The sequence below is a fragment of the Oenanthe melanoleuca genome, chromosome 3, assembly GCF_029582105.1.
Source record: "Oenanthe melanoleuca isolate GR-GAL-2019-014 chromosome 3, OMel1.0, whole genome shotgun sequence".
Classification (NCBI taxonomy): domain Eukaryota; kingdom Metazoa; phylum Chordata; class Aves; order Passeriformes; family Muscicapidae; genus Oenanthe; species Oenanthe melanoleuca.
The window spans coordinates 51,630,074-51,644,800 of record NC_079336.1 but is presented as its reverse complement, the minus strand read 5'-3'; the positions used below and the strand labels follow the sequence as shown (position 1 = coordinate 51,644,800).

Here is a 14,727-nt window from a genome sequence, read left to right as displayed (position 1 = left end):
CTCAAAACAAATATGAATCTCTCTATCAAATTTTTGCTGAAGCCAAAACTGTAAGATTTAAAAGCATTTGAACAATCTGCTTGTTTACAATTTAGCTTTACCACAAACTTGAAAATAGGGATCTCGTAACAAATCTGGTCTAATATCCTGTCTGAGTCCTACTGTTGTGCACTTTTTGCACTGATGAAGGGCAAAGGCACAATGGATAAACACAGCAAAATAGGGCCCTTGTCTTTATTTTGGCCTGACCAAGTTCCAGATGCTGTTCAAAGTAAAAGTTTAATGTTTTGCAAAAAAATATTTGGAGAGCATGGGATTAACAAGAACTCATTTGGATTTACTGTAATGGTTATCTGATATGGAATATCAGATATATGGTACACATGGTATCTGATGGATATCTTCCACCTGCTTACAAAACTATCTTAAATAGTAGAGATTTCCAGGGAAGAAATACAAACTATTTATCAGGACACAAATGTCAGTGGAAATATTTTTTAATATAAAAATACTTTTCCATGGAAAGTTACTAAATTTTCTCCCAAATTTCAGATCAGATTCGTTGAATTCTAAATGCACTGAAAGGCTGTTAATTGCAAGCAGCAACAACTGAAAATAGATGCATTTAAAGCTAAAATAACAACACAAATTTTGTGCATTCTTACTGATCAGTAAGAAATGTGCCTTCCAGCTCAGTGGTAGCTCATGACAGTAAATATTAATATCTGAGGTTTTATGTAGTGAATGACTTTATTATAACAATTTAAAAAATTAAATCCTTGGGGTTTATGTGCATCAGGTTTTTTTTAGTTTTTGCAGTGTTGTCAGGGCCTATCCTCATTAATGTCAATAATTACCATTTTAGTCAGCTGAAACAAAGCTAAATCACTGCTAAGCAGTTCAAAATATCCTACCCTTTAGGGATATGGATATTACAAGTGGCCAGGGATACTCTCCAAGCAGCCAGGATCTGAAAAACTGGTCTACTTGTTGATCAGACTTACTCATCTTTCTTTCTCTTAAATTCAGCTGTTTGGGTTTTAAGGTTAGATTCCTATCTAAGGAATATACCGTATACAATTAATCTACTATGCCATAAAATCAGAAACCAGAAAACCTTTATAAACATTAGGGCCAAAATAAATGGAAATCAGACTAACCTCTAGAGTGCATCCTTTGGTTAGACCAACAAAGTCAGGACTGCTCAATATGTTATAAGGTGTCCTTGAAATTTCAATGTCTTTGAGGCAACCTGTGTATTTCTCCAAGTTCACTTCAGGCCTAAAAAACATGTAGAAGTACAATGTGTTTTCAAAAATAGAGTTTAGTGAGAACAGTCAGCCAGACACACGTACATACACTTTCAGATGCACAGATGCTTGATTTTTATTTTAACTACACACATACACTCAAACACATGTTGCCTTCTACAATCTATCAGAACACATTGCACTCTGCCTTGCATCACTCAAAGGTGTAACAAGAGCTTCATCTCATCTCCAATCGACAGCAGTCCCCTTCTCAATTCTTTCTTTCTTTCTTTAAGCATTTTTGATTGGTTATTTTGTTTTTAGTGTTTTTCCTTTGGTGAAGGAAAGCTATCACCTTTGGTGTTAAACACAGAGAGCTATGAAATAAGGAAGTTGTTGTTCCTTAGGCAAAGCAGAAAGATGCAAATTAGGAAATCATAACAGTAAGGAGAGACCCTAACTGGAAGACATTTTTTGTTCCTCTTTTTGCATGCTAGATCCAATGAAAGAACTTCAGCAGCGTACAAATATTTGAATAAAGTTTTTGCCCACACACTTTAGGAATGTAATCAAGTGGACTGAAATTTTTATATATTTCCAGTATCTTTCTTATGAACACTGCTGCATATTTTCTTAGGACACAGCAATATGGCTTAGTTTTTCAGGCAGTTAAACAAAACAAAGCACCTGGCTTTGTTACAGAATGTACCTATCCATCCAAGACAGGAAAATAATGTAATGGAATTCAAGTTCCATGTTTGACTCATCAGCTGATTGATGAGAGGAAATGAGAAAAAAGTAACACAAAAACTATCATGTCTGATTGCAAAAGTATGATATCCCAGGCCCAGGTACACCAGAGTGAGATAATAACTGCTGGTAACATCTGAGCCAGGCTTGCCAGAAGAAAAGCTATATAAAGTCACCTCAGGAAAAAATCTGCCATTGATACCATGGAGAGTAAATGCAAAAAAAAACCAAACCAAAACAACCACTATTTAATTCACTAAAAAATATTGCCCACGAGTATTTACTAGAATATCTGAACAGTATGAACAGCTCAAAGAGAGAAAAATTAACTTGGGAAATAAATAAGGTGGGTGGGGTAGGGAATTGGGGAAACAACAAACACTTCAGCTCCCTGGAAGGAAAGAAAAAATTGTAAAGAATATTAATTACAAAATAAAACCATTTTGCACAGATACTAATCAGCTGCATGTTTTGGCACTGGAAGCCATCCTTTGCATTATAGCCAACTGAGCAAGCGTAATGTATTCTCTGGCAAATTAGTACTCTCTGCATAAGTTAAAGCAAGCATCTGGTTTACTAAAATGATCCATATGCTGTTTTATTTACAGTCAAGTAGCTATGTTCACCTTTCATTTTTCCTTTTTTCTCCCCAGCTCTTCTCCAGTTCCTTTATGAATTTATCTTCCCAGCAGAACAGTTTTGCTGCTATCATTGTCACTGGTGCCCATAGTCTTTGCCATCCAGGAACCATTCTTGCTACTACCCTTTCCTGCCTTGTCCAGTGACAGACTGTCCTTATCCTGTTCTGTTACAAACAGCTGCTGTTATAATTCCCAGTCCATATCACAGAATCACAGAATGGGTAAGATTGCAAGGGAGCACTGTGGGTTGTCTGGCTCAACCTCCTTGCAAACACCAAACACTGCCTGATGTTTTCTTAAGACTTTTTTTTTCCTTTTTCCCTTTCCAAAATACAACAAACAAGTCCAAGTTCACTAATATCTTGCATAATTCTGGGTTTGTTTTTTGGGTTTTTTTGTTAGTTCTTTTTTGCCAAGACAGGCCAGTTTTGAGGGAAAACAAACAGCAATTTCTAGAACACGAGAGGAAATAATCTTTCTGAGGTTCAGGCAGGAGTGTGGGGGTGAAATTGTATATTTCCAATTCAAGACAGGAATTAGGCTGCAAAAATGCAGTGAAGATCAGTTCATATCTGAGCATACCAAGGCAAAACAACACATACAAATAGTTGCAAAATGGAAAGGCAGTTAGAAATAGGTGACTTTCCCTCTCACCCTCATACTCCTGTTCTTAAGTGACAAATTCCACAAAAAAATCTCCACCTTGCTCTCCTCAGTAACTCCTTCACTGCCCCTGAGCTCAGCACCTCACATGGGAGTACACTGCTCCTAGAGCCCGGAGGCTGGAGCCAAACAGCAGCACAGCTGGCTGGAGCTTCAATTCCCAGGCACTGCAGCATCGTCACAAGCAGCTGAAGCAAGCAGCTGCCTGAGGAAAATAAAAGTTGCTGGTGTAGGTGTGTGCACAGCGTGGAACTGGTGGTGAGCCCTTGGGAGCAGCTTTGCTGGCTGTGGCAGGAGCAGCTCGCTGAGCTGAGAGCCTTAGTGCAGCAGCTGCTCTAAAAGCTGCCCATGCTGCTGTGCTGCCACCCCTGCTTGCAAGCTGCACTTTAACTACACACATGCAAGTCATGCAAATAATCTCATTGTTTTTACCTTGCTTTCATACTGGGGTGAGAAAGAAAGACAAAAAAAGAAAACAACAACATGGCATTAATTGTAGCAAACGGTACTGCTTGTACTGTTGTTCTGTGATAACTCATTAGCAAGGTTCATCCCACAGTGAAGCAGGTGCACATAATTTACACACAACATATAATAAAAGGTGAGATTCTATGTAGGCTACCAGGCTATAACAATTAAGAGATTTACTCTGCAAACAGCTAGCCTAAAATGTAACACCTCAGAGTGCTTTTATAACTTGATACTATACTGGTCCTGAGCAAAACCAAACCATGTAAAAGAATCTGGCAGAACTGACACGACCTGATAATTACAAAGTCATGGATACCTCAGTGTCTATTGTTTGCAGTAGCTCAGCTTTGCCCTAATCCCCCTTTCACTACTTTTGATTCTAATTTGCCATAACATTAATCTTGCCTCAGGCACTGACAAATCATAGCTGTAGGCAGAACGGTTACCACAGGTCAAAGTAGCTGTGGTACACTGATTTTCTGGGCAGCCACAAAGGAAGTGGAAGATAATTGCTCTAGACATTTTGCTATGCACTGGTGTGATTTCACAATTACATAATATAGTGTTATATTTCATGAGCAAAATAGATCTTAGATCTTTTTATTGCTGGGTGATTTGACATCAGAGGTCAATGATTATCCTAATAAATTAACAAATCTGTCCATTCTTTTAGTGGCAGAAGAGCCTGTGGTTTAAACACAACAGTTCCTTGTGCACAAGACCACTTCAAGGCTCTCATTATGTCATGTAGTTAAAGCTGACACAGATTAATGGGCCTGTTTTTGTGTTGCTCATCTGTTCATTGTACCACAGAATTCTCTTGTTCTTGTCATTGCAAAACTGCTGAATATTCATTTAAACTTTAAGTAAGTTTTTTGGTCTATTTAAAGCCATGAAAGAAAGTCCCTAAATTCAAGAATCTGTTATCCCATTTCTTTAGTTTATTTATGCTGAAGTTAACATTTATAGATATTAATATGCACTATTAAACAAATAATTACTGGGAATTTTATTTGTGTAGAAAATTCAGGATCAGACTTCTGAAGGAAAGATATTTCATTCTGTTTAGATTAAATATATGAAAAGTATCATGCTATACGCTTTAAGTGCCAAATACAAGAGGAATTTTATCTAAGGAGACCAGGAACTAAAATCTACAAATAATTTAGAATTATATCTAGGTAAAATATATTAATACATATTTAAAGTATACTGACACTGATTATGCAAAAATATGGATACCCACTAAGCAGTAATCCCATGTGGAGTAGTCTGTAGGTGAATTTTTCTACTCAGGAACAAAGCAAACACTTGTCCTTTATTTTGTGAAGCTATTGAGCCAATTCTCTAAATTTGCAGTCACAAATTCTATGCATCAAAAAAATAAAAACTTAAATAGTCAGCTACATCGTAGTTCTTCCACAGAATCAGAAAGATGTACTGCACTGCAAGTTCCATTTCCACTGCATCTGTGTAAGGTGAGCTGTGTGAAATACAAACCATATGCAAATAAAGCACTATTTTGCTGTGGCAGTACAGGGTACATTGGGAATTCACCATTCACTTACTGCAAACAAACTTGAGAAATAAATGTAGAGAATAGGATTACATTGTATTTACATCACCTTACTAAGAATAAAGAAATTGGTTTGAGCCACATTACCTTAGATTTCTCAGGGTTGGCAATCCCCCAAAATATATTTTCTCATGCCCTTTTAAGTTGAGTCCAAAGTGGCTGCCTGAAGAAGTTGTTGCTATGGTCTCTTCTTCATTGGTGTCTATGTCTACAATTGATATGTTGGCTAAAAGACATTTAAGATTAGTTGCAAAATATCAATCATGAACAATGTCTTAATGTAAGAAACCAACAGAAAAATATTTGAAGGGTTAGCAGGTGAGGGAAGAGGCAAGGCTTTATTTTACAATTAAGATACTGGATTTCCACATTATCAATTATGGGCAGGGGAAGAAAGCTGAACTTTCCTCTGTTTCCATAACAACCTGAAAAGCTATAGCAATTCTGTACACTTTATTTTTATATATTCTCTAAACCTGTTTCAATTTGGTGCCTTCTTTGTGTCACTGCAATTTGGAGCTAACACTTCAGGACATAGTCATGACAAGAGATCATTTTGCATTTAATTTGTGATCTCAGTCCAAAGATTGCCTCTTGAATGGGATTTTTTAGTCTAAAAGTTTGTTAAGCACTGTCATTATGTGCCTTAGAGATTGGTGATCAGTCACTCTAAACTACTTTCAAACCCAAAGCAGTCAGCTGGTGTCATGTCCAATCTCAGTCTGGAGTCAATGATGTGCTACATACACCATCTTATTTAGGTGCTTTTAATGTATGGATTAATAGAGCATATAAACTTCAATAAAAGAAATAGGATTCAGTGAAAAATGCCAAGCAAGCCCCAAGATATATAGGGATGAAAAGAAAGGATTTCTTTCCTTTCTTCCTTGAGAATTGAATAGACAGACTTTCTGCTACACCCCACCAAAACCAGATTAACTTCCCTTTCATTTCTATACCTGTGTCTTCTTTATAAACACATGATGTTTGAATGCTATTGATAAATGATAATTACATGACATTGTATTTTATATTAATACTGCTCAGCTTAAGTATGAACTATGATAACTGGCTAGCAATAAGACATTCCTACTCTAAAGGTATAGCAAACCTGCAAGTGAGATCACAAAATTATTCTGGCCACTGTCCCAACTCCCAAGTCTACTTCAGCCAAATGGCAAGGGAGAGGGACTGTGTGTCAGGTGTGAAGGCCAGGTGGAGAGCTGGCACTGCAGGGGGCAGGAGCAGAGGCAGAGGAATGTTTTCAGGGGCTTGTGGTAACCCTGAAGATTCAGAATGGAGTAAAAATTCAAACCACAAAAGCATGTCACAGTTGCCATAAATAAATTAAAAAAAAAAAAAATTTGGCTCAGGTAAGATTCTACCAGCCCTATAACCAGACCTAAAAAAAAAAAAAAAAAAAAAAAAAAAAAGGCCAGCATGATAACCAGCATGATCTTACCATATTCCAACACTTCACATTTTGTTCCAGTAACATGTTAAATAATTAGTAGAACTTCCAGAGATGTTCCCAGCTGTTTCCATGCAGATTCAGCTCATGACACAATGCACATCATTAGGGAAGATAAAGTAGTGGTGTTTGTCTGGCTACACTGTACTATCAGTCACTTTTTTTAAAGCACTTTGCTATATGCTGGGCATGAGAGGACTGTACAGCATAAAAGCTACTGCTCTCCTAACAAAAATCATGTGTGTATTTCATGATTTGGGACAACATCAGGGAACTGATGAAAAGACTTTTTTCCCCAGTCAGAAAAATTTTAGAATGCAATTTATGACTGTATAAAAAGACTATGCCTGAAAAATAGGCTACCTGTTCATAAAGTGTTGTTTTCCATGCAATCACTCACAACTCAACACACGCCTGTAATCTAAACAAAAGAAGTTGCTGAACCACCAGAACTTATAATTCCTACTTATAATTCTGTAATTAGATGGTTAGGTGTAGTGCACAGACACCAGAAGAACTTACCTTGCTTTTGAATTCTTGACAGGGTGAAAGATTTCCATTTGCCATCATTATGATTTTGGTTGCTGATAACTGAAGCTGTACCTGAGCCCAGATCATAGCTGACCTTTATACGCCCACCACTGAGTTCTACACTCATGAAATCCTTCTGTTAATGAAAAGGGTTAGATACACCATTATGATTCTTGTCTATTTTGGTGAGAGGCATAAGATATTAAATAAACTCTTTTTAATCCCGGGTGACCATAGAAGACTTTTTCAAACTTTAAAAAATGCCACAACTTATGCATTTACTACCCAGGACTTTCATGTACAAAAGTCTGATGCCAAGCTCTTTTTTCCTCCTATATTCTCTTTTAGATTGCTAATTTAGTTGGAATTTTGCTGGCATCTCAGTTGGAGTTATTGATGGGATACTATACTTTTATTTTAGATTGAAGATAAAAATGGACATTATAATTACCTGAAACTAATACTCAGCTTTGAGTGCATGTATTTATTACATACCTCAGCTAGATTTAAACTTGCAAGGTAGAAAACAAAAATAGTGAAGATGGTAAACTGGGCATGTTTCACCAGATTTCCAGAGAGTAATCTATGGAAGCAACAGAGCCACAGAGAAGTGGAGACAAAGAGAGCAATGAATGCTCTTATTTTCATCAACCACTGACACCAGTATCCAAGCAGCAACTGGAGATGGCTGACTGGAGCAATGATATATGCTGCACTATCTCCAGAAAAAGAGCTGTCATGATACAAAGAGCAAAGCAAATAGCCAGAGAACCAGACAGCATGAAAGCCATTAGGTAAGTAATGGTGGAACTATAACCCAGGATGTAAATGTACCAGAGAAATTTTTATTATCATTTTTCTCATGGCCAGTTCCACCTCTTCTCAGAGCAAAACTGAAACAAACTCAGTATTCTAGTGCTTAGGCATGTCTATCCATGCATCATTAGAAAAAGCATCCAAGTTTTTATACGGTGGGACAGTATCATAAGAGACAAAATATACCAGGGTCCAGCTGCTTGTGTTTTTGAGATTTCAATTAAATATTTTTTTGGCAGAAAAAATAAGTAAGTCAACAATAATTATATAAAATAATCTAAAATAATGACATTAATTGTACCTCCAATATTAGAAAAGCCAACTAAATATTTCATTATCATAATAAAAGTCTAGCTTTTGCTATAGTCAGTCAGGAGGAGCACCCTCCTTGAAAATTCCAGCTATTTTAATAATTACTTCCTAAATACAGGAATCTGAAATGAGACTGATTCACACACAGTTTTTGTAAAATAGCAAGTGCTCAGTAATTCTTCAAGACATCAGTGAAAACTGCTGTACATAATTTCTGCCTCATATGAAAAGGGTAAGGGAAACTCTGTCCCCTGTCAGCCATGCAAATCAGTCTGAATCAGAGATGCCAAAGATGAGTTATTCAGATATGGACAGGTGTCTTTATAAATAATTTCTCCCTGTTATCCACACACATTTGATACTGTGTGTGAATAAAAACCTTAAACAAATTTAAAATAATGCTTATATTCTCTATTTTAGCTGTAAGAGACACCATTTGTACATATTGGGAAAACACAATCACTATTACATCTCATCTGTTGCACTAGTGTCCCTACAAATCCACTTGATAAAACATAAACATTTCCTTTGTATGAGTAGGATTTCTATGTAAGACTTGTCTCTTCCTATAATCTCCCTGCCATCACACTATGATATTTTAAACTATGAATAGACAAACACAATTGAAAATGTTCACACATATAAACATCTGGGATAAAGGAAAATCAATTAATAATTTCAGAAAAGCTGGGATTATACCCAGACTAACATAATGATCCCCATTCATACTACATTATCAGTAGTAATGTTGACTACCTAAACATTAGGTAGTCAACCTCCACACTATAATGTGGTCTTCAGTTGGCCAGCACTGAAGCATCATACCAGGCAACATCATACTAGGATACTGGCACCTTAAATTATTAATTGTTTTCATGATCTGATTAATTCAGTGCCTGCAAAGATGGTGTGAAACCTGCAAGGAGTGTAGAGGTTAGCTGGCTGCTCTTACCAAGTCATCAGTAGCAAGATACATCAGCAGAGCATTTGATGAGAAGGTCCTGAACTTGAACATGACTGTGGAAATATTGGGGTTCCAGCGGATGGGGCGGCTCACCATGGCATAGCTGTCACCATCAAACTGCACCGTTCCCTCACTGTCTGCCACCTGTGGGCTGGAAAGAACAATTCCAACCATTTTCTTTTGCCATGTGAAGTTAAAAAGTGCAGGGCTAGGGAAATGTGGGCACAGCTCCTGGGAGTCTTCCTGAACTTGGCTGGATGCCTTATCAAACCTCCCACTGACAGGATTTCCCATTCTATCTGGAGAATGTAAACACCTTTCCTTCGTGGCATCTCTGCTCACTACCCTGGTGGCTGTGGAAGCCACCTTGAGGCATTGCACTCTGCCCCATGCCACAGAAGAAGTGCAGGCACCCACACACAGCTGTCCATGAGCCAGACTCAGTTCACTGTGCTTCTCATGCTCTCTCATGCTTTGACTGCTTCTGGTTACAGGTTGTCAGCCCTGTCACAGCAGGTCAGTTCTGATAACTCACTGACACACTCACAACCCAGACTGGCTGCTTCTCCTCTCCATGGAATTGCAACCTAACTTCTGCTGCATACACACTGGAATTTGATGGCTGCTGTGGAAATTCCTGCTGCTTGCCACCAAATGTAATGTAATGTCACTGCAGACAGGTTCCTCAAAGAAGCACAAGAAACAGTCAGTGCTTAACCTACCTGACGGCACACCCTTTGCAGTCACCTTCTATATCCCTGAAATTCCAGAGTCCTATGGGTTTGCTGTCTAGAAAGGTTTCACCCATGCAGCCAGTGAAGGTGGTGACTCTTACAGCATCTGACTTCTGCAACAGAAAACACAAACATCCTTAGAGTTGAATTTAAAGTGATTTACTGCATCTGAAAACATAACTGGAACAAAAATAATAAAAATAAACGCCATATAAAATTCTAGATAAAATCATTACTCCTCCACTAAGATGTTTTGTAATATTTTAAATGTACTGTGTACCCAGCACACAGGATACTCTGCTAAAAATGATCTAAAAATACCCTGATTCATTAAATTTCAGGTCATCAATATAAGCTGATTAAAAAATCTATACACTTAGCTATTTGAGATAGACAAGCACCTGCTGTTTTTACAGCAATTACAAATATTAAGATCTTGCAAGAGAACATGGAGAAGTGCAATTTGAAAATACTCAAGGAAAAGTATGACTTAAAAGACTTGATGTGCTACTGATATTTCCCAGGGTGATTGGATAGGTTTTAATTAGCAACAAGTATGAACTTAATGTCACTTCTAAGAAATTCATGACATCTAAGTGTCACAGTCTACAAGTCAAATGAAAGATGTTTTTAAAAACTGAAAATGAACCTTCTTTTTGGATAAACTGCAGAAATACATGCAAAATGGGATGTGAACAACACCTTAGGACCAATCTAAAGCATTCCAAACCCCAATAATATGAAAAAGCAGATTTCTGAGTCAGGGGCCTAAGATATACCAGCAACCTTGATTAAATATCCAGAGAGCTGCAGTTTTAGAAAAGTCTTGGTTAAGGTCTTCATTTTGTGAACCTTACAATTGTACCATATGATGACAGAAATTCCCCCAAAAAAAGAAGTTATATTTTAATTCAGAGACTGTATTTGAACAAAACAAATCAGACAGTGTTTAAAACTCTACATTGCAAGTGTACCAGCCATACCAAACTGGAACTAGACTGCCTTCCTAATGTTGCCCTTGCCTTTATTTACCTGGAGAAAAAAAAGAATATTTTCCTGACTAAAATGAAAAAAATAAAGAGTTCTTCAGAAAATATTTGGGCAACCCTTACTGAGGTTGAAAACAGCTGCCCTGATATCAAATTTTGCACTTCAAATTTTCTGCATATTGTGTTATTTTAGTACTTGAGGACATATACAAACTTGAGAGTAAAAAAAGTTTGGTGAGTTCACTATTTGGGAATGTCTAAATGTTAGCTTCTTTTCAAATGCTAAAATATGTATCAGGAACAGAATAGTTAAATAAATTGTTTTGTAAAGAATGCCATTGGAAAATAAGTGCCAATTAGCTTTCATTGGAGAATAATTTTTTAAAGACTTCCATCTATTCTATTTGGCACACATCTTCTATTCATCTCTAGAAGTTTAACAAGGTAGAAGATGTCACCAGAAAAATGAGCAAAAAAAGAAAATAGATCAGGGGTACGATGCAGCTATCTGTAGGGGAACAAACTGGAACAAAAATAAAGAAAATAAAGCAGAAACACCAAAAGCAGACTGCAAAGGAGGAAGTGATACTGTGATAACAAAGGAAAAACCCCAAATGCAAGGGAAAATATACTCTTATATACATTGTTAGGAGAACAGAAATGTATGGAAGCAGAAATGAGCTCCTGTCCCTCAGGAACTGAAAGCCTGTCAGGGCAGCAGTGTGTCCAAGGTAAAGAATCCATCTACCCAGGAATCAGTTGTTTGGGCTAAATGCTGCATCAGTTACAGGGCTTCTCATCAGAAGGTAACATCATGGAAAGTGAGATCTCACATCTGTTCACCTCCTTCTAGGCAAATCCCAATAACCTTTCAAAAGTGCAAGTGTGCTACTTGCAATAAAAGCACCTACTACAATGACACCAGCATATTAAAATTTACTATTTCTATTTCAAGCAATAATAAAATCTGTCCACACAAAAGGCCAGCTAACACAATAACAACAGGAAAGGCATTACCTTAATTTTTTCTGTTAAACCACCCACAAAGAGCACAGCATTAACATCCACATCCAGAATGGTATATCCAGGTGGGGAGACAGCACTGAATGTGGCTGGCACAATGCTGGCTTTAGGACCATCCAGAGCTCGCACTGATATTGTGCCATTTTTCCCAGTCCTAGAGATTTAAAAAAAAAAAAAAAAAATTTAAGCATACAAAGTCAGTAGTTACACCAAACACAGGAAAACTTTATTTCAAATGGTGCCTTTTAACAGAATTTGCATTTCCTGCAGTGGAGTTGTCAGGCTGCTTTTTGAACAGGTACAAACCCCATTGTGTGTTTAAGAATATTACTTCATAGTCCTTTGAATCACATCAAATATTGATGGCAACACAACAGCAATGGACTTTGCCATTTATGAACAGTTTCTACATCAGTTTTCAACTCCTTTGATTGTATTAATGTAGTAACTGGCAGGGAAGGAGTTTGCTGACATATTTTTACATCAGAAGGAACACACTGTGGAGAGTTATGATTCCTGAATCCTCCATCTGAAACTTCTTATAGATGGGTCTCACATTTACTGGTTTGAGGCCATCTGGGACATCTCTAGGTGAAGAGGACTGCTGGTATATGATTGAAAGTGGCTCCCTCAGTAGTCTTGGATGAATTCTATCCCCATGGACTTGTGTGGGTCTAAGGTGCAACTTATAGCAGAAGGTTTACTGATGTAAAGCCCTTTAAGGGATAAAAGTAATAATTCCTGTAAAGCTAAAAGCTGTTAGAAACTTTTTTTAAACTACTGATATGTGATGCTTTCTGAAAGTTATTGGCACTTCCAGTCTATATTGTGCTGAAATCAGAATTAGTTTAAAAACACTCAAGTGCAATAATGCAAAAGTCACTGAGCAGACTGACACTTTTTAGGGTGTATAATAATTCACAAATAGTATGGATGTCTTTCATCTTCAAACAGACTGAAATGCTCACAATGGAATCTCTTCTATAAATAATTCTCTCTTATTTAAGGAGGACAATGGAGCTTGAAGAAAGATCTTGGCTAACTTGACAGCAAAAAGACATTGCTACCCTGTGCATGACAAGGTTGGAAGACACTGTTCTAGTGATAGTTCTGTAAAACTGGAGGATTACAGAGGATGTATTAGCACTATGTGGCTGATTTGCAAACTGACACTGAAAGGACACTAAATTAGAAGCTGCCAACTTCCTTGAGGGCAGACAGGCTCTGCAGAAAGACCTCAACAAACTAGAGAGAGGGGCAATCACCAACCATATGAAATTTAAGGAGGGCAAGTGCAGGATTCTGCACTTGGGATGGGGTTGTGTGTATAGACTGGGGAATGAGAGGCTGGAGAGCAGCCCTATGAAAAGGGAGCTGGGGATCCCAGTGGATGGCAAATTGCACCTGAGTCAGCAGTGCCCTGGCAGCCAGGAGGGCCAAGCATGACCTGGGGAGCATCAGGCACAGCTTTGCCAGCTGGGAAAGGGAGGGGATTGTCCTGCTCTGCTCTGCACTGGGATGGCCTCACCTCAAGGGCTGGGGACAGTTTTGGGTGCCCCACTATAAAAAAAGATATTAAAGTATTAGAGAAAAGTCCAAAGCAGGGCCATGTTCAAAGCAAAAAGGGTCTGGAGGGGAAGCCTTATGAGGAGTGGCTGAGATCACTTGGTCTGTTCAGCCTGGAGGAGACTGAGGGGAGACCCCACTGCAGACTTCAACATCCTCATGAAGGGAAATGGAGGGGCAGGTCCTGATTTCCACTCCTGTGATCAGTGACAGGACTTGAGAGAACAGCATGAAGCTGAGTTGGGGGAGGTTCAGGTTGGATATCAGAAAAAAGTTTTCCATCCAGAGGGTGGCTGAGCCTTGAACAGGCTCCCCATGAAAGTAGTCACAACACCAAGACTGCCTAAATTCAAGAAGTGTTTGGAAAATGCTGTCAGGTCTATGGTATGTCTCTTTGGGTGTCCTGGGTAGGGCCAAGAGTTGGGCTTGATGATCCTAATGGGTACCTCCAACTCAGCATATTCTACAGTTCTAGGAAAAAATTGTGTAATGACATGCAGTGTGTTCTCCTAAGGAGAGGCAGGATATAAATGAGACAACTTTAGCAAGTCATCAGCATTAAATTAAACTACCATGTAGTAAACTCTGCTCCCTGACCCCCTGAAAGCACAGAAAGTCTTCACTGAACAGCATGGCTTATATTTGCTACAGTACTGAATTCTTGCTGAACTAAACTGGATGTGCCTATAGTGAACTTGTGATTCAGGCATCCTTTGTCCTCAAAAGAAGGGCACAGCTTAAAACTCTGTCACAAACAATCAAAACAACAGTAATATTTAGCACACTTGATTAAAATCACAACTAATCAGGTCCTGCTCCTAATTGAAGCCTGCTGAAGTCAAGTAACACTGATCTAGTGAGTCTCAAAAATATTCTCTCATCCATTTGATTGCCTCACAAAATTGACATTATTTGTATGTTATAAATCTGCTTTAAATAATTTTGTTATATACTGTTATGCCAGATTTTC

General features: G+C 38.0%; 1 protein-coding gene across 1 annotated transcript in view; it reads right to left on the bottom strand.

Moving 5' to 3' along the window:
- LAMA2 (laminin subunit alpha 2) overlaps positions 1-14,727 on the bottom strand; it is a 330,175-nt gene that overhangs the window by 22,875 nt on the left and 292,573 nt on the right. The window contains exons 48-53 of the mRNA XM_056488060.1: positions 12,186-12,345; positions 10,168-10,292; positions 9,434-9,596; positions 7,345-7,489; positions 5,439-5,577; positions 1,161-1,281 (exon numbers count right to left, since the gene is read on the bottom strand). Coding sequence (XP_056344035.1) covers positions 1,161-1,281; positions 5,439-5,577; positions 7,345-7,489; positions 9,434-9,596; positions 10,168-10,292; positions 12,186-12,345 — 853 coding nt within the window. The remainder of the gene's footprint in view (positions 1-1,160; positions 1,282-5,438; positions 5,578-7,344; positions 7,490-9,433; positions 9,597-10,167; positions 10,293-12,185; positions 12,346-14,727) is intronic.